The 24,830-nt window shown below is 41.8% G+C and overlaps 2 protein-coding genes across 4 annotated transcripts in view; one reads left to right on the forward strand and one right to left on the reverse strand.

Moving 5' to 3' along the window:
- Window positions 1-792: 792 nt before the first annotated feature.
- cmklr1 (chemokine-like receptor 1) lies at window positions 793-2,811 on the forward strand. Its single transcript, XM_053420437.1, has 2 exons — window positions 793-947; window positions 1,067-2,811. The coding sequence occupies exon 2, from the start codon at window positions 1,092-1,094 to the stop codon at window positions 2,133-2,135; it is 1,044 nt and encodes a 347-aa protein (XP_053276412.1). The 5' UTR covers window positions 793-947; window positions 1,067-1,091; the 3' UTR covers window positions 2,136-2,811.
- Window positions 2,812-3,518: 707 nt separating this feature from the next.
- The window catches only part of wscd2 (WSC domain containing 2), a 37,201-nt gene continuing 15,889 nt past the window's right edge, over window positions 3,519-24,830 (reverse strand). The window contains exons 1-9 of one of the 3 annotated variants that reach the window (XM_053420435.1): window positions 14,943-15,078; window positions 13,858-14,051; window positions 13,599-13,713; window positions 11,426-11,610; window positions 8,912-9,033; window positions 8,649-8,823; window positions 7,221-7,385; window positions 6,931-7,131; window positions 3,519-5,290 (exon numbers count right to left, since the gene is read on the reverse strand). In XM_053420435.1, coding sequence (XP_053276410.1) covers window positions 4,938-5,290; window positions 6,931-7,131; window positions 7,221-7,385; window positions 8,649-8,823; window positions 8,912-9,033; window positions 11,426-11,610; window positions 13,599-13,713; window positions 13,858-13,897 — 1,356 coding nt within the window. In that variant the 5' untranslated portion in view covers window positions 13,898-14,051; window positions 14,943-15,078 and the 3' untranslated portion in view covers window positions 3,519-4,937. Of the gene's footprint in view, window positions 5,291-6,930; window positions 7,132-7,220; window positions 7,386-8,648; window positions 8,824-8,911; window positions 9,034-11,425; window positions 11,611-13,598; window positions 13,714-13,857; window positions 14,052-14,942; window positions 15,079-16,062; window positions 16,137-20,529; window positions 21,423-24,830 lie in introns of those variants that run through there. The other 2 variants (XM_053420434.1, XM_053420436.1) reach the window with 2 other exon arrangements.

A 24,830-nucleotide genomic window follows, 5' to 3' on the forward strand; every position in this document is an offset into this window, starting at 1 on the left:
ATGCCCAGTGCCTTCAGGGTTTTATGGTTTTACACTGCAGCCTAACATGTCATCCTCCTCCTCTGGTTTGAACAGATACATCTGGCGAATTTGACATTCCTGTAGCGTGCCTGCCACATCTGGCAGAGGGAAAAACATGAGAGCCATATCACAAAACACAGACACAGGGGGGATATAAGTATGATAAATAAGAGAGAGAGAGAGAGAGAGAGAGAGAGAGAGAGAGAGAGAGAGAGAGAGAGAGAGAGAGAGAGAGCTCATGTGTGTGTGTTTGAGACATGGGAGGGGGGGAGCGGTGTACAAGTGGAAAAAAGAGAGGGGGTTGCAATCCATCAAAGTTTAAGAAAGCTTTTTCTTGATGATATTGATGGGGACACCTCTCTGGATGGGGGGGAATCCAGACATGCCTGACCCGTACCACATCCTGCCAAGTTTCACGGTAATCCGTCCTCTATTTTTTGCCAAGTCCTGCTAACAAACAAACAAACACAGAGGAAATCATTAACTAATTGACAGAGGTAAATACAATTAAAAGCTTTACTTGTAAAGTAAATACAGTGCAGGACTGATTCAATGATTTTAATAAAACTATCACAGGATTATGGTCAAGAGTTAAGTTGAATTTCTAAGAGCTTACATTTGAAAAATGTCTTGGTGTATTCTGTTTGACATTGTTACTGAAATCATCTGCTTCACAAAAAATGTTGCTTCATGGCATTTATAGAAAAAAATATTGAAATCGTCCTCCACAGATAAAGATTACATGTCTCAGAGTCCAATAAGATGCAAGATGTCAAAATGCAGTACTGAAAGTGTTTAGAGGACATAAGTATTGAGAAATAACTCTGTCAGCTGATTGTAGGTTGTGTGGTGTCATTCACAGCTCAGCTATTTTGAACACTCAGCTCCGGACACCATCAAGTGAGCAGCAGCCCAACATCTGTCCGGCAAGTATTATTCAAGTATCTAATATTATTTAGATTTCAGAATATTTTAGAATAAACTTCATCAGAGATTTGTGCTCATGAAATACTTGACATTTATTTGTTTTTTTTTCTCTCCACAGAAATCCCTCTGCTCCTTGAGGAACAATGGATATTCTAGATGATTATGATTATGAATCAGACTATGAGTACAGTAACGAATCATATATTACTCCACACGAGAAGCCCGTCATGCAGCCCAAAGCGATGTGTTTGAAGGAATTCCTGTGTGTGTTTTTGCTGGTGGTCAGCGTGATGATTTTCCTGCTGGGCTTCTTTGGAAATGCATTAGTCATCTGGATATCTGGCTTCAAGATGAAGAAGACGGTCAACACCACTTGGTACTTGAGCCTGGCGATCTCCGACTTCGTCTTCTGCACCTTTCTCCCGTTCAGCATCACCAACATGGTGATGGAAGAGTGGCTCTTTGGCCGCTTAATGTGCAAGTTCACCTCGTCCATCATGTTCGTCAACATGTTCAGCAGCGTCTTCCTCCTGGTCTTCATCAGCATCGACCGTTGCATCTCTGTCATGTTTCCGGTTTGGGCCCAGAACCAGCGCACTGTCAACAAGGCGTCCGTGGTCGCCGTCCTGGCCTGGACTCTTGGTGTCGCTCTGAGCATTCCCTCGATGATCTTCCGGGACGTAGGCAGTCACCTGGGAAGGACCATCTGCTTCAACAACTACACATTACATCAAGACAGTCACACAATAGTTGCAGTGAGCCGTTTCATTGTCGGGTTTGTAATCCCATTCATCATCATCATCGTGTGCTACTGCATCATCATCCTCAAGCTCCGCACCAGCAGGATGACCAAGTCCTCCAAACCCTTCAAAGTGATGAGCTCACTGGTAGCTGCTTTCTTCATCTGCTGGCTGCCCTACCACGTGTTCATCCTGCTCGAGCTGAACCACCAGAACCACGACCATGGTATCTTGATCTCTGGACTCAAAGTAGGCGCATCTATGGCAGCAGCAAACAGCTTCCTCAACCCGGTGTTGTATGTTTTCATGGGCAATGACTTCAAGCAGAAGTTCAAGAGCTCCGTGCTCTCGAAGATGGAGAACGCGATGGCAGAGGAAGGGCGCACCACCAGCAGATACCTGTCCAGGTCCAGCTCGATGGACGGCAGAGCTTCCACACACATCTAGAGATGTCACACATCCAAACATTACAGTCTTAAAATCTGCAGTTCATCAACTATGCCTTTGATTGTGGGGAGAATCTATAATCCTGAGTCAATATGTCAACACGCTCACGCTGCAGGGTGAGTGGAATCAGTCTCATCGAGCTGGAGTGTTACAGAGGTCAAATTAGATGGCTGTGGAATATGATGTACAGATAAAACGTGTGATATCATTATTATTGTTACTCATTTACCATAGAACTGATTGTTGTAAAGTTGTCATTTGTGTCCTTGACCTCTGAACTAAAACAATATTAAGGCTAAACTGAAGATTAACATTTGCTTAGGGAAACAGGACCTGGTGGCTGTTTTTTCTGTTTGAATGTACGTGAACTCTCAACTGATAACACCTAAAGAGAGGTGTTACTTGGTTTTGTTTATGGACACCACGTCGTGCAATAACTTCTGTGTAGCATCATGTTCTTTTAGTTGCATCCATAGTTTGACTGAAATACAAAGTTCAGATGTGTGGACGATAACTGTGTTGGATGATTTTCCTGTATAACAACTCATCATGATGCAGTACGAATAACATAAATCCAGCTATTATAACTAGTTTGTTAAATGAATGCATATTGTTTGATTTCATGTATGAGAAGTGTACAGTGGAAATGATTTGTGCAATAAAGTTTTTAATGGTTTTCCCAGTTCTGAAGTGTCATTTCTTTTTTTTAATTACAATCAGCTCTTTGTCTCAATCTCTAGGCTTTGTGTTTTCATTATTCAGCATTTTTTTTTTATGTTGAAAAGTGGAACAGAGGGAAGAGCCAGACTCCAAAAATGTTTAATGAAACACCAGCGGTGAGTCACATTTTAGAGATGCATTAGTCAGTGTTATTATTAGGTATTGTAACCACTGGGCCATGTGTTAACCTGAAAGGGCTCAGGTCTACGGTGCGCTTTAGAGTCTTTGTTGTGTTCATTTGTTCAGACGTTTCCCCTCTTTGAGCTGCAGGCAGTTGTGTCACCATGTTGCCAACACCCAGAGACAACAGCTGGCGAAGAGAGTTAAGCTGCTAAAGAGCCAGATGTTGGTAGAGACCAAAACAGAGCAAAAAAACAAGAGTGAACACTGGAGTGACATTCATCTGATGGTCTTAGCTTTTCATCTGCACCATCATCAGTTTAAAAAGGCCTGTATAAGCCTGACTGATGATGTGATAGAGACAGTTTGCACCAGTTCATTTTTAAAGAGCAAAAGCCAATGGAGAAATGCCACACTTAGTTGTCTGACTAATGGGGTTAATTCAGTCAGTCACGCGGAACTCCACCGAAAAATGGTGTGCCTTCATGATGAACTCAACTGTGTTTGTCGGTGCAGCCAAAAAGAGCAGGCCATAGAAACGTACTCAATATACTTATTTATTGGGGCTTATCACATTACATTCATTCCATAGAAAATACATTCAAATGCGACACCTACGTTCAGAGAGTGTCCGCTTGTCAATGAAAGTGAGAGCCAATAAAGTTTAAAGCATGTGTTAAAAATAGAAACGACTCCCGTTTTGTTTGATGCAATACAAATATTTTTGAGTTCTCAGCACACACTATAAAAATATATTCATATCATATTGAAAATGGAAGTCAGTTAATGTTTTCTGTCTCTCAGTCGCCTGTGCTAATGTAAATGTATGTGTATATATATATTTATTAATTTGTATGTTTGTTTATTTTTATGCATATGGCATAGCACACATAGAGCCATTATAAGACGTGCTGCATTTTGTTATCACCAGCTTTAACTGTTTCATAGCTCTTGTTACAACAAAGCAATACAAAATAAAAATGTTCACATTCTGTATGATTAACTAAAAATAAATCTCTAACGATCACTACGGCTAATTTGAACCTCCGGTCAATAACGTGATTGTAATGCCTAATTCCTCAGTGATCTTTGGGGCAAGTGTTGCACAGCAAGTGCTTTTTGGATTTTCTGCATCTAGTCCAGTGTCAAGAAACCAAATTAGTCATAAATAAATGCTGTCGAGATAAATCCTCTTCTCTCTTTGAGTCAGTGCCTTCAAGAGAGGTTCTTCTTCTTGAACAGGAGGAGCTGAGAATTGAGTTCTTTAACCTCTTCATCATCAAAAAAAACTGATTTCTCTAACATACAGCTGAAGTTGAATAACTTACAAAAAGCTTGGAAACACACAGTATCGTCATCAGGTAATTAAAGCCTGCATATTGCATTTTTCCCTCGAAATAAGGGCTCAAAGTTTTCAGTTTCTCAGTGAAGTTCATGTATAAAATAGAACTTTTCTGTCACTGGTAGCAGCAGAAGTTTTATGTTTTGATTTCTCATAAGAGTTACGTCTCTTTTGCGGTAAGTAAGCTCATACAACACAAATTTTGCAGAACTGTATTCAATATTTTGGGTCAAATGTTTGCTTTCACTGGCAACAAATCACCCAGCACAGTCAGATCTTTGTAGTCAGCGTTGTACTGTCTTCATTTTAAGGCGTGTGCACATGCCGACACAGCACATGTGCATAGAGCAGGATAAGAAGTGCTTTTTGTTCGAGAAAAACAAACCTCCATAGTTTGACCTGTGTCTTCTACTAATGCACGAAGCTGCTGGAGTTCAGAAAATAAAAAAGGATGAATAAAAAATGAAAATAGGAAGTTACAGAGACTGATTTCTTCTCACTACAATTTCCACCTATGATTCTACAGAAAATAATTGAATCAACTATTTAAGTGATTTAACTCAACAAAACGGAACAGTCCAGTAAGTGAGGAACAAAGGGAAATGAGAGGATCACAGATATCATCTTGGCATATATTCCGCTGGCACTCCAGACATTTTTCTTTTCTTCAAGGCAACGTCCACCGTTCTTATCAGTTCATTGATGTTCGCTCGCATCTCACTCGTATATGGATCATATTCAAGTTTTCTCAGCCCTGATCGCTTGAAGTTTCCATCTTTCTGGCCCTCGACACAGAGCAGGCGGTCCTCAGAGACCTTCAGACCCAGCAACTGGACCATCCCCTTGAGCTGTAAGAACAGGTCCCTCTTCATGTCCTCAAAGTGGACCACACGGACATTCTTCCCATAATTCAACCAGTCCAGTGTGTGGGACGCCCACCACGGAGCGTAGTTCTTCACAAACTCGGGCCACTCTGCAGAGAACCAAAAAGTAGAGGTGTCAAACCGAAAAATAAAAATAGTATCTTTACAATAACAACAACAACAAATGTACTTTATGTCAATCAAAGTAACTACTAGATTTGACGGTAGTCTCAAATTTCCCTTTCCCAGATTTATCCCGAAAGAAAGCAAAAATTAAAAAAATGCATGAGAAGAAAATGAAAAAATGTGAAGAGGAAGGAACCTAACACTGATGACGGGCAGGCTACGTTACATCATTTGTGAAATGTTTGACCTTTTGTCAATCAAATTACAGAAGACCTGAAGGAAAAAACGTTTGCCTGTAAATGTTTACTCTTTGATAAATACTGGCTCAAACAAGAAGCTGCTGACAGGATCTGTGCTTCATTAACTCACATCATCACCCTGAGATGAGGCTGTAGTTGAATTTTGAAGTTTGCTGTGTGGTCTTATACTGCTGAAGAACTGATATGAACATGTTGTTCTGATGTTTTACAGCATTAAAATGTACAATACTTCTGTTCCTTGCAGCAAAAGTCGGATTTCAAGAACCCAAACAAAGACGTTTATGCAACAGCCTTTATGCAGATGCATCATATTGGAAATGAGCAGCCTGTGCTTAGTAATATGTCACGTTACACTGGACCCTGAGTTGACTCTATGATGATTCACTGGCTTCATCTGAGCCAGTCTCCCTCCACAGAGGTGAGTGCATCACATTGTACATGTGGGGCACAATGTCACCGTGACTCTCAGACCGGAGCCTCTCTTCTGGATTCAAAGTGGCAGCTGTCAAAAAGCTTTTCTCTTTACTGATGTCATCGTGTTATTTCTCCATCAACACGAGGAATAAACACTCATTGGAAATGGCAGCGGGAATGTGCTGATGTTTCCACAGAGTGACATCTGCTGCGTCAGCAACTCTCCAGCTCTCTGGAAATTCAATTAAACCTCACAGAGAGACACGCGGACGAGACAGAAACCAGTTGCTATGGCGACTGGAACAAAATTTGGTGTATGTGAATGTTATCTTAGCAAGGGATGAAAAAATATGTCTTTAATTTTATGAGTTACTGGACCCAAGCGTTTAATTTCTTTAAGTCATGAACAATGAAGTAATTTAAGAGAGGATAGGTAACATCACTGTATACAGACATTCATGATATATTGAAAAAACATTAACGAAGCAGCTAAAAACTCCTCCCTGATTTGTTTTACAGTTGTGTATGAAGATGGACGAAATCATTGCTCATCAAAGGCTTCCGATTGATTTATAAATCCAGCCTTGTCAATGTTAGTGAATGGGACATGGACCAATAAAAAAAAAGGTCAAATATTGTTTATTTTTCTTTGACCTAACTCTTGACCTCAGGCAGTGATCGAGTGGTTTCATTGCTCAAAGAGACACTTTGTTGTTCCTTTTATCATGGAAACGATTTTGTTGCCTCTTCATTTTGAAAACTTTGTTTCTCATCCGCATTGGCTTTTTGGTGAAAACCACATAAACATCCCAGAGGGTTATTTCCTTATTTTTTGACATTTTGCTTCACTACAGATAATAACCATGCTGTTTATTTGCTATTTTCAGCTTTTGGTTTCATGTTTAAAGATTCTTAATTTGAGATAAGTTAGTAAGTAGAATAGTTTTCACCTTTCCCTTTCCAGTGGGCCTGGGAGGCAAATCCGATGTGGCCGCCATATTTTCTGTTAAATTCTGCCATGAGGGCTTTGTAGGGGTTTCTGATCATGACGATGCTGGAGTCAAAGGTTTCGATCTCCTTCCTGCCGCTCTCATGTGTCTTAATGCAGATCGTCCTCCCACTCCGCCAGTGGTCTCGCTCCCCCTTAAATCCTGTGAAACAGTGATCATGTTTAATCCAGCACAGTGTCACTCCTGAACTTGTATTTGGTGAATCATGTCAGGTAAACGTTGAGGCCTGCCTTTATTGTAAAGGGAGCCATCAAAGTAATAGCTGCCGGTGTAGTAGCCCGTGGCGAGCTCTATGAGGTGGCGAGCCCAGGTGTTTCCGGCCCCGGGGAAACTGGCGAGGGCCACCAGCTGCTTAGCACGAGTGGGGAGGAAATGTCGGTCCATGCAGCGGTTATCTGACAAAACACACGGGTTATATTATACATTTTTTATATGTATAGAAATACAGAGCCTTCTGCAGTGATAAACACGGACATCTGACTGTGACATTGTGGCGTGGGACACAGTGACACTGCAGAATGTTGGCACAAGATGTTTCACACAATCAAACTTCACATAGATACTGAAAATAAGTCACTTCCTGTTTATTTTGTAAAACAGGAGCTACAGAAAAATGACTGTTATGTTGAAACACTGAAAGTTGGGGTTAGAAACATTTAGCGTCGTTAGAGAGAATGAAAAGGATCAACACAGGGATACAGAGATGTTAAAGTGTTATTCATTGCTGTGTGTGGGTTAGTTTGACTCACTGCTGATCCTCAACAGTTGCATAATAAAACCCACATACTGACGTTTATGCGTCGCTTAGGATGTTTGGTCAGTTTAAAAAATAATTACATGAGATCCTGTATTTGTGTTTTTTGCTTCTCAGATGTAAACGTCACTTTTTGTTTACTGGGCTCTTGGTTTCTGCTGGTCTAAGCTCCAACTGTCTGGTGCATCAAGGAAACATCGCTCAGAAACCACAGACAGAACAACTCTGGATATTGACAGAGAGAAAAAATGTAATCATTATATATATGCTTTTCTTTTATCTTATCATATTATACAAAGATATTTACTAAGGATACTTCAAGTTTTATTATTGAACAGTTGTGATAAAGCTTTGCCTTGGTGAAAAATTGTGAAAATTAAAGACTACCAGTGAATGTTACATGGCAGTTTTGAATATCAAACTTAATTTGTATGGTTTAGTTAGTTGAATAAGCCAACAACAGATATTACTTTGAATTTCTCAATTAACTATAAATCTTTGTAAGTTTATATACCGTAGTTGAATATAGAAAAATATGTATGCATACTGCAGTAAGAGTATTTACTGAAATTATAAGAGATAATATATGAATATTTTATATATTATATGACATAACATAAAATATTATCTGGAGAGTTTACAACACTGCAGTTAATTTTAGATAAATGCTTCCGACATTCATAGTTCTGCATTTGTATTGTGTTAACACAAAATCCGTCACATACACAGACGTGTGAAAAAATTAAACAGATGGGGGGTAAAGTCTTGTACTTGATAATCTCACTGTGCTGTAGATGTGCATGTATGTTGTCCTGCACACAGGAAGTAGCTTCAGCTTCCTGAAAGGCTACTTGTTCAAGTGTGCCTGTGAGTTCGGTGGCACACGTGCGTTGCCAAACTTTACCTTGAACCTGCGTCTGGTACACAACAAAGTACTCGTCATTCCCACAGCTCTCAAACTCCTCCCCGTGACAGCGGTGCAGACACATGTCCTCGTTCTCCGGCTCATGAAGGGAGAACAGGTTTGTGGGGAAACCGCAGTAACATCGATCTCCAGCCAGGACAGCAAGGGTTTTCTCCTGAAATACGGCCGCCGTTACACACTGCAGACACATCTACATGTACACATATGCAATGCATGAATACCCGTCCGAAATGTTTCCTCACCCTTTCTGTGCACATGTCCACACACTTGTCCACGGACATGTTGAGGATGACTGCGTTGAAAGGAAGCGCCAGCGTGACATTTTCCGGCCGTTGAAAACACCCCTTGAAAATGGCGTTGCCGTCTGAAATGGAAAATGCAAATCACAATGTTATTCCTCAACAGCAAAAAAACAACAACATGAGCTTCGGTTTTCTAGTTCCTGAGCTCAGCTTCCATCAGCATGTCCTCTATCCACTGACCCATGATGAAGAGATCCCACTGGGACTCTCCTCTAGTCTGCAGAGGCCCTGACCCAACCAACGGCTGCGCTCACTTCCCCGCAGTGTGATGACGACCTTTAACCTCGGGTCCTCGCTCTGGTGTGGCCGATAGACCGTAAAATCCAGTCGGCAGAGAGGAGCAGCTCTTCTCTGTATTTTTTATTTGCCTTAGAAACCGGTATATTTAAGTATAATTACGGAGCAGCTGGACAATAATTAGTGTTCAGTCTCCAGGCTTCTTCACATAAAGAATCCAACAAAAGGGACCAGAAAGAAAGTTTCACACGGTTAGGGTTAGGGTCACGTCTTTAGCGTTTGAGAAGTTTTTTTCTAAATGACTGAAAAATGTCTTTTAGACATCTTTTTCGCATTAACGTCAGGCTGTCAAGGTGTCAGACGTGCTGTAGAAGAAGCTGTCTCGCTGTCAATAGACTGTTATTAATAACAGAGGAAGGAAAGCAGACACTTAGAGCTTTTTGCTGTGACAGATGCCACGATGGAGACAGCTGGCTTTGCTCAAAGATGGCTGAAAGAAATATGCAAATGGAGCTGTGCATCTTCCTTCTTGTTAAATGTCATACTGTCTATACCAGCAACTCAACAAGACTCCTGTCCCAACATATTAACCATCAGTGTTGTGAGGCTTTAAAAGAAGCTAACACTCATTGCTCATTGTAGCTGTAGCGATGGGTGTGTGTGTCCACCGTTTTATTTATTTGTGTTCTTTCTCTGACTTAAAGTTGCATTTTTAAAGTCACGACCATGTTTTCTTTATTTGCCTGCAGAACATCTTCAGTGGCATCTCCTCTGTTTCCCCTTTTCACATGTGGCAGAGCTTTTCAAATCAAACTTAAATGCTCTTTGTGTGCTCCACTGACTTGTTCCCATGCAGCATCTGAATAACAAGCAATGTCTTGGAAAGCTGACACTAGATCACTGATGCAAACACAGAGCTGCGTGAAATGCGTGGGATCAAACGCTCTTCAGCAGCGCCGTGTGAAATAAATGCAGAATGTTCACAACAGTAGATTTGTTCTGAAAACACTCCGTCATGTGAGCGTGATCGTCACTAAACCCACAAAACTGCCACCTCGACACTGTGGCTGCATTTCCTCTGTTATGTTCCGAGAGGGGCTCACATGACAGAGATCAGGGTCAGAGGTGAAGACACGAACACGAAGAGCGGACTCAGCAGTCTGACTGAAGCCAAACCAGGAAAAAAAAGGAGAAATGAAAATAATAATAAACAAACAACACTGAACTGAACTGAAATGGGAAAATAAGAAGTGACCATCACAGTTCTAGCACACTTAACAAGTCACCAGAGATGTATTAACTGACTTGAGCCTTTCATATGAATAGATTATGTCTGAGAACTAGAGTTCCACCTGGCAGGAAGCATACAAGGCCCAACAGCCCCCTCATGAACACATTCGAATTCACTAGATCTAAATAAACTGCACACATGGCTATTTATCATTCCATTAACATGCCTGATTATTTCCATCAAGATGCATTCATTATTCTCTGAGAAAACAGGAAAGTGTATTCAAAAACTCCATTTGCACATCGTTAAAGATAGTTAAGGTAAAAAAGGTTTTAAATAATTCTCAGATTCACCTGCTGATTTGCAAAACAATTTCAACAGGCTTCTTCCTGGACTCTTATCACATCCCTCTAACAAGTTTGTTGTTAGTGAAAACATAAGCTCTTTTTCACATCACCTTATTTCTAAAGAACTAAGCAGCTGCGGAGAAAAGGGAAGAAAGAAAAGGTGAAGTTTCACCACCTTGTGAACGGGACTTCCTAGAATCTGACACTTGAAAATACCCGAGGAACCTCGAAAAGCTTTTAACTATCTCTTCGCACAGATCTTTTTCACTTCTGATAATCGGCCCTTCCTCTATTCACTTCACTTCCTATTGGCAGGCAGCGAGTGCTCAGAATGCAGGCGACGGCTGGTCAGGTTTCAGAGATGTAACAGCTCTCTGGTGACAGAGGTAAACACCAGATAGCAGCCGGAACAAAAACTGTGGCATTAACCCAAAAATAAAACCAATCTTTTTCCCTAAAAGCAACCAGGCTACGTCCCTCAGTACTGTCAGTTACCCAGAATGCTCAGGTCTTTCTACATCGACGTAATACCAAATGTTTTTACGGATCGTTTGAAAAATTCATTCTTCACATTTCAAATGTGCCACCTTCCCGTTGACTTAATGACCCTGGGGTGGGGGGGTGTTTTGTCAGACTCACAGCGGCGCGCTGACTCCTGGCTCAGCTCCAGCCTATAGATGGACAGTCGGTTAGCTCCGCCGCACAGGCTGCTCTTCTCTCCTTTACACTCCATGCTGCATTCGCTCTCTGAAGTGTTGGGCGCCTGGATCTTGTGACCACAGTAGCACTCGGCTCCAAACTCCAGGCCTGCGTACATGTAACCTCTGGAGGAAAGAGAGGAAAATAAAAGGAAGAGAGGAAGGTTCCAATGATTATTCTCAGCCTTCATTGTGTTTCTTAATCCTTTACATATCAGTACACTCTATAATTCTTAACACCTGGAAACTCTGTAATCAAAAATTATAGCTACCGCCCTGTGGTTGTATGACTCCGAGATTCCAGTTTCTTTCTAGATCATTTTTTTTCAGTCTCATATGACATCACCATGGCCTTTCACCTTTGATCACTGAAATGTATTTAATTTGAAGTTCATCTTTATGTCTAAATGAGGAAATAACATAAAAGCAGTCTTGAGACCACCCGAACCTAATCAGATAATCTGTGAGTGTCTGCCAAATTAGAAATTATTCTATCAAGGTGATTTTAAAATAACACGTTCACAGGATAAAAAAAAGAGTTTGACCCTTGACCACCAAAATTGTAATCAGTTCATTCTCAAATCAAACTAAACATTTGCACCCAATGTGAAAATGTTACTGATGTGTCACTCACAAGGCAAAAAATGACAGCCACCAGAATGTAGTCAGATTATCCTTGAGTCAAACTCAATGTTTGAACCAAATTTAAAGAAATTCCCTCGAGGCTCTGTTGAGATTTTGTCTTCAGAAGAAAGGGACAGACAACCTGCAGACATCATGCCTCTGGTCACTGACTGTCGCCAGCACGGTGACTTAAAATGAACAAATGATGCATCGAGCATGTTGAGGGAAATATGAAATCACAAAAGTTGAAATAGCATCTCTCTCTTTGGTCATTGAAATGAGAGTAGCACATGATGTGAGGCTCTGAAGTAAACCCAATTATAAATGAGTGTAGTTTACTTAGATCCAGCCCACAAGACCTCCATGCTTTTGCTTCAAGGAGGATTTGACTCCACACTTTTTAGGCGCAATTAGACCCAGACCTCAGTGCGGTTGCCCTCATTTGTTTGTGTGTTTTTATAAACCCGCTGTGGCAAGGGCAACTGGCTGCGAGGAGGAGGAGGAGGAGGAGGAGGAGAGAGGTGAAAACAAGCATTTCTCCCTGTTCCTACTCCTCGCTCTGTGAATAAGTGATGTGTGTAATTCAATGCATTCGATGGAGCCGTCGCTGGTTTTCCGCAGGGAGGAAAGAGAGGTGAGAGGAGGATGGTTAGGTCGCAGAGAGGAGAAGACAGGATGTGAGGAAACATGGAGGAGTGGAGCTGAGAGATAAACTGGAGCCTATATACATGAATCTGTTTTTCATGAATTTTCATTATGTAATGTGGCCTTGAATAGAGAGTTGGCTGGTGTCATAATCTAACTTTTAAAACTTTGTGATTTCAATTCTATGTTTGAATGTGAAGAAGCAGTGACATGGGAGGAAAGGGTGATTATTAGCATATCAATTTTTGGTAAGTGCTTGCTTGATAATTATTATTATTTTATAGACGAGTAAAGTTTCTCTACAACGAGCTGAAAAGTCGGAGACACTGTTATGTCTAAAATATCTCTGTTCCCTGTAGCATTAAGATTTCCCCTTCACTATATGTTTATAGTGTATTTTATTCAGATAGCCATTATATACTTCAGTGTTTTTTCTCACATATGATAATACAATTAATGATTGACCACTTAGAAAATCTTCAGGAAGTTTCTAATACATCTCATTATCTTCATCAGCAGTTATACCTTTGCCCAGTTGTCCTGGTCACGTACAGGAACGTTAACATTTCCATTACTTTAGTGCAATTTAAGACTCTGATTTAATATCCAGCACATGAATTCATAAGCTGGAGCTCATATCTCTGACTGAGTGATTAAATCTATAATATCATTGTGGCTCAATAAAAGATTACAAATGAAGGAAACACTTTGTCATCGCTTTGAATATTTCTATACAAGTTTTTTTTTTTTTTCAGGCCCTACTTTAAATCTCAGTGAGCATAAGGAGTTAAAAAGGAGGAATGTCTAGTGGACGAGTGTTTTTTGCTGTCTTGCTGCTATTGTACCTTTCAGCACAGTTGTCCTGGCAACGGAATACAGTCATTTTTTTGTAGTCAAAGAAGGAAACTCCTCTCAGCGCTCGTTTCGTTGTGTCATCCACGTAGCAGCCGCTGTACTTCGCTGAAAGAGAGAGAAACATGTTAGTCGTGTAACCAGGGAGGAACTCTTACTGATAACATACACCAGTGTTGTGCATAAACGAACGCAAAAGAACGCGCTCATTGAACACGTTCACTTTTATGAGAACGATGAACTGAACGCAACTCAATGACAAATAATGAATATGAACGGTGAACACGTTCATATTGTAGCGTCCTCGCGTATAGACGAAAGGAAACTTCTCTCTTTATGACTAATTAGACTTTATTAAAGTCCAGCGAACACGACACGCTTCTTGTTCGTAACTCTGACACTCCTCTCATCCACCACTGTATTCTTCACTCCCCTTCCTCATTCACCTAGCCTGGATGCCAGACGAATTTAGCCCCGCCCACAACATTTTGGTCGGGCAGTTCGGTCTGGAGTCGCTCCATTGGGAAAAAATTATGGGGCGTGTTTCAACTGACCAGGAAGTAAAATTCCTCTTCGCTCAATTGGATAGACCTACAACCAATCAGAGCAACGTAGTATGTGACGTATGCGAAGCAACGCATTGTGAGTTATTTACTGGTTCACACCGGACGCTTCAGCGCAGCGCCAAGCCTTAAATAACAGCTGGCTCCCATCCACTCCCATGTTAAAACTTTGTGCCGGTCACACCGGAGGCTGAAGCACCGCGAGGCAGCCTTGACGCAGCGCGGTGCTTCAGCCTCCGGTGTGACTGGCACAAAGCCGTGCAGCGATCTACTGGATCAACGGGTGATATTATTAGCACTGCCCGGCGGTTCAGCGTCGCTTCAGTGTCCGTTGTGAACAGCCAAGCGCCGGGGCGATAGGGATTAGCGCGGTGCTCTGGCGTCGCCTCCACGTTCTGTGTTCCTCTTTCAAAATGAATGCGCTGTCGATGTCTTCTAAAACAGACTCAATGGCAGCATCTACACATCTCAGCTCGCCAGCGGCAGGCATGTTTGTTGAAAACGAATTCAACCCGAGGGCACTGTGATGACGTGGTTGATTACGTTACCGTTGATCATCTGTCAATCATCGTATAAAGCCCGCCCTGACAATCTGATTGGCCCGGTCGGGCCATAATTTTTTCCCAATGGAGCGACTCCAGACCGAACTGCCCGACCAAATTGTTGTGGGCGGGGCTAAATTCGTCTGGCATCCAGGCTAACTCCAGACCGAACTGCCCGACCAAATTGTTGTGGGCGGGGCTAAATTCGTCTGGCATCCAGGCTATCATTCACCCTTGATACGCCAACTCATCAGCCAATGAGAGCCTGGCATCCCACAAAACCCTACAGCCATTGGCCTAGACTGTCACGTGCCCCACCCCTACCTGTTCACTGACCCTCGGGACATTTCAATACTTTCTCCTCAGGAGAGACGCTGTCTAAATCGAATGCTTTCATCATGTCGTTGCTCAGTGCCCGTAAAATGTCCGCGATTTAGCCTAACCGAAACCAACTAACAAGACTTCGCACTACGTTACCCATCACCCATGGCACACATATGCAGACCAAACAAGCAACGTATTCCAAGTGTTTTCTTCTCTGGCCAGTGTCTCGGCTCCGTACCACACAACTTGGTAGAAGGAAGCTTCATGGATCAGAGATGAACCTATACGGCTCTATTGAGCCTTATAGTGAATGAATCTGGAATCTTCTCTAAAAAAATATTCCCCCCCCCCCCCCCCCCCCCCCACTGGGTTATTATCTAACAATAGGTTTCATCCAGTATCTAAAAGCCAAAAATATAAAAGTAACTTTTAAGTAAGGCTGTCAGATATATGTAGTAAAGTAGAAAATATTTTCTCTGAAGTGTTTATCAAAAGCAGCATAAAATGACACCGAAACACACACGATAATTTGTCCATCGTCTTAATGTAATTAGTTCCGGGTGGAAACCATCAGACAAAGTGGCCTAGTCGGTAAAGCGTTCGGTATCTAAAACAGCGAACCGGTTTCGAATCCCATTCAGTTCCATTTTAAAGCTGGCAATATGTTACACTTAAAATTGGCAGGACTTCTTCTATTAATGCAAAAATAACTTACACTATGTTAATTTAAATTAATTAAATATAAAAACAGGAAAAAATTTAATAAAAAAAAAAAAAAGCTGCGCAGAATGTGCGCAGTAGGCTTCTGCGCAGAATGTGCGCAATGGGCTTCTGCGCAGGATGTGCGCGCGCAGTTTTTTTTTGTTTTTTTTCCCCCATTTAATTTAATTAAAAAAAATATATATTTAATTTCATAAATTTTTTTATATTTAATTTTATATTTAAAATTTTTATATTACATTTCATCATCATTTCTCCACGCTGGTTCAGGGGTAAATGATGCTGGTCTTCACAGGTGACTGACCTACGCAAGCCTGTAGCCGCCACCCCCCCACAGGAGATTATGTGCTTGTTTGTGTGGCTGCGGCGCTTCCTGGTTCTTCCCGGCACTACGCTGCCGGTGCGAACAGCCAAAGTGTTTACCATGGGCGAGGAAAGGAGGCGGAGCGCTTTTCACAGCGCTTCTACCTCTGTTGCGTCCCGGGGTTAGAGGATGATGGTGTGACGTTAATGTATTGTTTAACATTGCATGTGTCACGTCATGATATGATTTATCTGTCGCCTGTACCAGGAGCCGCCCCTGTCACTGGTTATCTTGGCTCGCTGTCTGGCCGGTAACCAGCCGTCCGGACCGCTCCGTGAAGAAGGAGGAGGAGATGTTTCTTTACTTGGAATGCGGCCACTTTATTTCTCGGATATACATCAGGAGCAACACTCACATCACCTCTAGGTGCTCCGTCACTTCTCCTTATAAACACACTTTTAGCGTATTCTCCCACAATACCCTGGTGCACTACGTCACACACTACAAACTTAAAAGGGCAGGCCATACCTGCAACACAACAGCTCTCGGTCTCATATAGAGATGGCAAGAGAAAGCAGAGACGCAGACTCAGCAACTACATCCGAGATCCGATGCACCTTATTATTATCTGAGGGATTTTTACGAACTGTCTGATTAACATTCCGACAGTAAAAGCAAGGGGTAGTGATGGATAAGGTTTTCTTTAACAAGTTAAGTCTTTCATTCTTACTGTCCACCTTAAAACTATGAAATGAACTGAAATATGAACTAGTTCAGAATTTAAATGGTGAACTATGAACGTGAACTATTCATGTTAACTTGTATGAACTGAACTTTGAACTTGTTCATGAGAGTAGTGAACTTGCACAACACTGCAAAACACATGTGTAGAGTTAATCCTGCACGGCAGTCAAAATAATGTCTGAAAAGTGCATACTATCGGCAGCGGTATCCTCATACACAGAGTAGTAACAAAGCCCATGAGGAATCCAAACTGGGGCAGGAGCCTTTATTTATTTATGCAGACACACAACCCCTTCTAGTGGCCTGTAAGTTAGTAGCAGTCACCGCTCTGCATTTTTCACAAGTGTGTGTGGGGGGTTGGGGCTTCAGTGAACCTCTGCAGAGGAGTATACACAGCAACCCCTCCACGGCTCCTCATTAAAAACACTGCTCCCCTGTTCGAAGCGCGCCACCCGGGCTCATGCTGTACCTTCAACAAACAAACCTCTCGCCATCTGTGCACTGCCATTACCCCTCTGAGCCTATGTTAATAGCTAAATGGATGTGGTGGTGGATGAGAGGGGGGGGGGGGGGGGGGGGGGCGGTGCATGGAGTCCTAGTCCCCTGCATTACTTTAATTGTATGCCTGCGTTTCAGATGAGGACTCAGCTTTAATCTTCCTCCTTAGTATTGTCGTAGATGTAAAATAATCTGCAAATGCTGCAGATACAATACTCTCAGCTCAGCAGGACGCGAGGCTAAAGGATGAGCAGCAGATGCATCGGATTTGTCCGTACAATTATTATTAGCTGATGTGGGATTATTAATTTACTTAATTTAACCATATTAATCAACTTTCTACAACAACCTCCTTATACCCAAGGATTTATTAAAAGTATAATGTCACTAATCAGGAGGGTTTCAGGTGTATTCTCTATCTGGTCTGCTCCTTCAGTACAGTGTGCTTGCACCGCACAGTGCAGATCCATGTTTTCATCTTATGCTGCAATATTCCTTCCAATGAAATTCACAGCCAGAGAGAATGAGCACATTTGCAGAGAGAGGAGGAGGAGGAAGAGGAGGAGGAGGAGGAGAAAAAAATCTCATAGCTGATTCTGGGCTAGCTTAGACTTCAGAGCAGTGAGCGGCTCTGAATGTATAACAGTTAACGAATGCTTTGAAGCTGTTAATTACTCCATCTTCACGTTTAGCTGCAGTCCTGTGAGGTTATAACGTTTTCAGAAAATTTGAGGAGGAGGACGAGGAGTTGATTGGATCCAATAACCTAAGCCTGGATGTACATGGCCATGTTTTCAAGGCCTTGAATTACCCAAAAGATCACCAGTGTAATGGTTAGAAAAACTTAGTTCTGTAAACCAGTCTGTAACCGAACCACTTATTTATTCTCTCTGTAGGTTTGATTCTCCTCGGGCTCAGAGAGGTGAAAGTCGGTTGCAGAGGAGCGCGGGTTAAACTCATCGCACAGAGCGAGCAGCAGTCAGTGACACTTACAACACGTCTCATATTAATGTACAGTCCAGATTCTCCTGCCTGTGCTGCAGTCTGCAGGGAACCCAGCAGCCCACGTAAAGTCACAGTGGAGCTATAGTGAAAAATCACAATTATTAATAGATGTTCAGTCTCTATTTTCAGATGTTATGGATGAATGAACATAATCTCTCAAACCAGTAACGAGTAGAGAGATCTTTCTGAAACACTTTACCAGTTCAGCGTGTTTCTTATTTGTAGAATAAAGAACTGTTTCTAAAACACTATTGGCTACATGAAATTTGTGAGGTTCAGAGAAAAATGAAGTTTGAACTCCACATTTAAGTAATGGTAATTTAAAAAGTAAAAAAAAGTAAATCAAGATTTTTTTCATACAAAACATTTGCTTAGGTTTTAAGATATGATTAAGATATGTATCGGGTGCCGTCCAACCAGGTCATAGCCTAGTCGAGGTGTTTCTACCCTAAACCATGACTCTCTCTAGTTGGTGGGTCGGCAGCTGTGGCCACAGTCACTGCCCCCTCCCTCCTGGCTTCCACCTCCTCTCCCCCCTTTTAACCACAGCCAAGGCTCTTTCTGCGGCCTCTCCCAAACTTCATACTGTGTGATGCATCGTTAAACGTCCCTACAGTACATTATACAGTTATCTTAGCTCCACCTCCAATCACGAGTGATAATAATAGTTATCCATTGTTTCTACATTCTCATATACTTTCAAAACAGTCAACCACTAAATATGTATTTCACATTTCTAGATCTAATAGCTGTTGTTCAAATGTGCAAACATGGAATAAAACATGAGGATCCGAAGCAGGAACGGGTAACACATGTCTCTGAGAGAAGGAAATATTTTTTCCATTTCCCTTTGGAAGACACGTCAAGTTTTATTTATGTCTGCTCGTGGATTAAATGTGATATCTACAGCATTTTTCCCACATTCCCATGACAGGAGGAATTACATTATGTTAGATGAGTGCTGGAAAGCTAAGCAAGTTTATTTGCTCAGTGACAAAAAGGAGTCTCTTCTACTTTGAGTATTTCCATTTCATGCCAAACCATGCTTCTACTTGCTTTGTGTGTTTGTGTGTGTGTGTGTGTGTGTGTGTGTGTGTGTGTGTAAGTGTGTGTGTGTATGGTAAAATTAGTTCCATCTCATTTATCTGTTAATGTTAATGCATCAGTAATCATTTAACAATTAAATGTATGCATACAATAATTAACACTCTTTAGGGGCCAATCCTGTACCAGTACATTTTCTTCAGTGGAGAGAGAAAGAAGAGCAGAGATGTTGAGGGAAGAAGAGAGTCAAGAGTAAATCAAATCTTCTAATTTGATCAAGTTTCATTAATAGAGGAGAAACTACCGAGGCCCTTTGTTTCATTCAAGGTCAGAGACGTCAGTTCTGGACACACACTCCTCCCAGTTATGTTTTCAAATCCGTCTCTGATTTGAAGTCACATGTTTATGTGTAAACCTTTAATGGCCGACGTGGGCTGTTGAACAGTTTAGTACAAAGACGGATGAGGCAGTAAATCCTGCAGGCGTGCTGTTATTTAGATGCCGTGATTGTGCCGCAGCTCTGATGTGGCTGAACGTGAGCGGCACTGAAGAGGTGGCTAAAGGATTTACACAGAGAAAGGCCAGAGGACTTAATCATAATCATCATCTCACTCCACTCTAAAGATTTCATATGTGACCAATTACAACTTCTCGCTTATAAGAATGGAGCAGTTTGTAGTCAGAGAATACTTTGGTATGAGCGTGACGTGTTGGAGGGAAACAAGCCGCCTGTTTGCCAGTGAAAGGTTTTTAGAATTCATATCATTTGTTGAGTATTCTAATTAGCAGCCAGGACAGAAACATCTGGACGTTATTAGCCTATAATGATTGTAACAATAATAATTCACACAGGAGCTCAGCGTCGCACAGTGAGTTTTCATTAATGTTTCAAAGTTGCAATTTTTTTTTTTATTCTATTGGATTATTTTTTCAGATGAAATTAGTTTTTCCTTTGGTATCTGGAATATCTATTAATTAGATATCTGATACTTTTCCAGAAAATGTTTTGTGTAAGAGAAGCCTGGGGCAAAATTGACCGGCTTTCAGTATGAGCCAAATTATTATGAGTTTGGAAATGTGTGAGAAGATCCAACAGAGCTCCAATGTTGAATTTGGGACGCTGCCAAACTGAGAACAGTATCCCTGCGACAGCACAATATGGTGTATCTGTTCAACCCACCTCTTCCATCGTCCATGTCTTTGGCATTGCGTCCTTTAAGTGCACGGTTCCAGTTGCTGGTGTAGTCTCCCCCCCTGACCTCTCTCTCCTGGCTCCTTTTCTTCATCCAGGGGGGGCCAAACCTCCGGCCAGACTTGCGTGTCTCTTTAAACACTCTACCCGTGATGGTGTGCCCTCGAGTGTCTGATGATGAAGTCCGGCTGCCCATCTCTGCAACTGCCACAGTGTCCCGGCCCCCTCTGCCCCCAGGGCCGCTGTCCCCGACGAAGCCAGAGTGCAGGAAGACGAGGCTCCCGGCGGTCAGATAGAGGAGGATGAGGGAGAAGAATCGGACAGGTTTCCTGCGGAAATAGCGCTGTATCTTCAGCAGAGCCTTGGCCATGCTGCCTCCCCCTGCCTCTCAGAGACACTCTCACAGTGATGAAAACTCATAAAGCAGAAGAATCCACCAAACAGCCCCACTGGGCACCAACACAAATTAAGAGTATCTCAATCCTGTGCAAGGTCATCCAGACAATAGCATGACTATTCTCTCATGTGTGCCTCTCCGGTCGAATGAAAGATGCTTTACACTGGTGCACTGTGCGGCCCTGCTGATCGTGTCCACATCAGAGTCTCTCTCTGCGTTCCCGCTGACAGTCCAGCCCGGAGAGCCGGCTCCAGGGCCACAGCATGAAAGGTGAGCGTCTCCTCGTGAAAGATGATCGCTCCACACGGCTCTCACTCCAGTTATCAGCCCACAGAGATGCCACACCAGCTGCGCTGCTGCACTTTCTCCCACGCTGAGCAGAGGGAAGAAGGCTTTCTTTACCAGCTGAGCTCAGATCCTTTCACCTTTGTGCAGCCAACTATTCACTCAGACGGTCCGGGAGAGAGAGGGCGTGACTCACCATCTGGAGTAAATACACACACACACGAGAAACGCACACAAAAGAAAGAAAAGTTACACATCTGTGTAAATGTTATCACATGTGGAAAAAGAAAGATAAAACAAGCAAGTTACATCAGAATGAAGACTACTAAATCTAAACTGATCCAAAATGTAAGACTCTATTATAGTTTTGTTGATATTTCTTGTGAATTTTCCTCACTTTTGTGTATTGTGTCAAACGCACAATAATAAGAACACAGCGATATTAGAAAAGCAAAACAAATAATTGGATTAAAAAGCCATCAAGTTTCTGGAAAAGGATTTCAGTTGTTTGGCAAACAGTCAGAGGGTTCCTCATTATCTGAAATGAATTAGACGAAGCTGAGAGGAGAAAAACAGAAACAACGTTCTTCTCTTCGACATTTTCACCGATGTCTCTGGGAACTAATGAGTGTGGGAAATTACAGACTTCAAGAAAATAATTAATGTAAATATCTGTGAGAGAAAAAAAGGCAAACGGGCTCAAGTGAGGTAAAGTCAAGTTCACTCCTTCATCAAATCTAGAACAAATTAGTGTATTTTGCTTATTCTAATTATATTTAAGTGTTAACTTTGATTATGGCATTTTTCTTAATGGCTTTGCAAACTGTCAGGAACCTCAGTCAAAGGAGTCTCTGTTCATGGACCAACCCAGGAGGCTACAATTGGAAGGTAATGCTACACTCTTCGGGGTCAGGGAACTTTCCCGAACATTCAAGGTGACGCTCGCCCCTGTGGCTTTCTGTCTGCCTCCGGACAAATCTGCAGAATACCTGTCACCTGAAACCTCAATGGCCACCCTCGGCTTTCCGCCCCCCTCTACCTTTCCCTCCGCTTGTCTGGGAGGAGTCTGGGACCCTCAAGGAGAAAAGGATCACGTTCTGCTGATGTGCTTCAACCTACAGCATCCGGGCACAAAGACAATCCTCATCCTGTCTGACTTCTCAAAACTTTGCCCTTGTATCTTGTTCACCCACTTCTTACATTACTGATGTCTTTGTCTGCATTTAAACTAATGTTCAAACACATTGTTCTGGCGTATAAATGAAAGGATGTTGCTGCCGATGAATCAAAAGGTCACAGAAAACGACATAAATCACGACTGGGGTTGAAAAAAAAAATTCACTATAGAATGGCAGTATGATTGAAGATGACTGAAACCATCTTTGAGAAAATGTTTTTTAATTGCACTTGTCCATGTCCCATCTACTAACATGGAGGCGGCAGGATTTATGACATGTACTAGGGCCGGCCATCAGGTTTTCTAGGCTGTCTTGTTCCCCGCAACGGGCAATATACCAAAAGTTTATAGATGTTGTCATAGCATTTCTGATTATTTCCTCGTGAGTCTTTATGCTAAGCTGAGTTAATTTAGCTGCGGGCTCAAGCTTTACATTTCAAGGAATGTAAACATGTGTGGCATTGAGCCTTTTCCACTCATTTTTCACGGACTGTTCCTTTAGACATAACTATCTAAAATGTCAATGTATCTCAGTGCTCGTCATTCCCACGTGCGGCCTCTAACACAGAGTGATTAATAAGAATGTAGTTACAGAGTGTAATAATTCTATATATTGTTTTATATAGCTTCACAGCTGTAGGAACAATATTGAAAAGCGAATCCCTGGCTCAGTATCTTTGCTCCTTTTCGATGAATAAATTAGTCATGTTTCAGAGCGAATGACATACAGTAACTCCCCAACAAGCTAGTCTTTGTTTCAATATGAATAAGTAATTTGCCTTAGAGAGACTGTATCATATCTAGGTTAGGTTGCCTACATGGTCTCAAGGTCTAGATAGAAAAGTAAAAATGCAGATTTCAGCAGGCTTCTTACTCCTGATGCACTGGATGGGAACGTTAAACAAGTGCTGGTCAACCCTATGATTCAGATGCTGGAAGGTCACGAGCAAAGAGAGAGCAAAGGTCATATGATGGAAGATAAAGCTAAACATTAGTAAGGTGCTCTTATTCTCAGAGCTTAGTAAAGAGGTTTATAAGGATGAACTGATGGAGATATAAAGATGCAGCACATACCACACCTACTGGCTCTAACACATGTAATGGAGCCACACAGGTTAATTACTGGAACTCAATTATTCATAATCCTCCTACTTACGAAGATGAAATTGAACTCTACTCATTGATAATTTGAAAGTTCAAATGACAATAACTGGAGAGTGGATATATAGACTTGTTGCAACTGAGTGGATCCTTCATGTTGTGTTAGTTGAAATGAAACAAGTTTATACTGGTTCTCCAGTGTCAGGTCAATTCAAATGTTCACTTGGTGATGACTCTTGATGAAAAGGGAAGAGATCTGCAAAGTTACTACGGTTGAATATGTTTACAAGATTTCATGGCCAATCTTTTCAATAGTATGTCACTGCCAAGAGCCAACAGTCCCCTTTATGAAACCACATTTAAATTCCCTATTCGGATTTTTATTTGGATCAGCAACAGATTACGAACTAATAAATATCAGTGCCCTAAATATGCCAGATTTAGTTTTTCATGTTTTTGACTAATCCTGCTGACAGACAGACCGACCAATACATCAATGAAAACATAATCTCATTTGTGGAGGTAACTGTTCTCCCTGAAGACCGGTAGGTGAACTTCCCAGAAAGCAGTAGATGAAAATCAGGAATGACTCTAGTAAACAGACCAAGGTGGAGGAGGAGGAGGAGGAGGAAATGCTTCAGACGAGAGACCACAGCAGTTGCTTAGGTGGAGTTGACATGAAAACACTGGTTGACCTTTAATTCACATTCATATTAAATGAGCCGGCAAATATTTAATCAGAGTGGATTTAGGGGAGGAACCATCATAGTTAATCGTTGGCAAGCAGCTCAACAGGCAGCTCTACCTCTCGGGTTATCCATACAAATTCTTCACATCCGTCATGCGACCATCGATAGAGCACCTACAAGACGAACTCTGGTCATTACAATCACAACGTGCTCTATTTGTTTTGGGTTGAATAAAGAAACAACACTGAGACGACGGATAATGTGATATGAGGTTAAACAAAAAGGAAACTTTATGCAAGATGGAAAAATACAATGATAAATGTTGCTGGTATTAAGTTTTATCTCCTAAAAATATCAACAGGGCTTGAAATCTAGAGGCCTGATATTTAGGGGGTGGATATTTTAATGAAGAAGATAAAATATTCACTTTTATTACTGGGTCCTGCAGATGTGATCAACTTCCTTTGCCCAATCTTTCTGTTGCCAAAAAGGATTTTTCCTCACCACAACCCGAATGATGTATTTTAACTGCTAGACCTCTGAATCTCAGAGCAAATCTCCCACAGTTTGTTTTGGTTGCTGTGTTTTCACAGTGATAAAAGTACAGGAAAGCAGCAGCACAGTGAACAGTCAGTGAGGT

The sequence above is a fragment of the Pleuronectes platessa genome, chromosome 4 (genome assembly GCF_947347685.1).
Source record: "Pleuronectes platessa chromosome 4, fPlePla1.1, whole genome shotgun sequence".
Lineage (NCBI taxonomy): Eukaryota > Metazoa > Chordata > Actinopteri > Pleuronectiformes > Pleuronectidae > Pleuronectes > Pleuronectes platessa.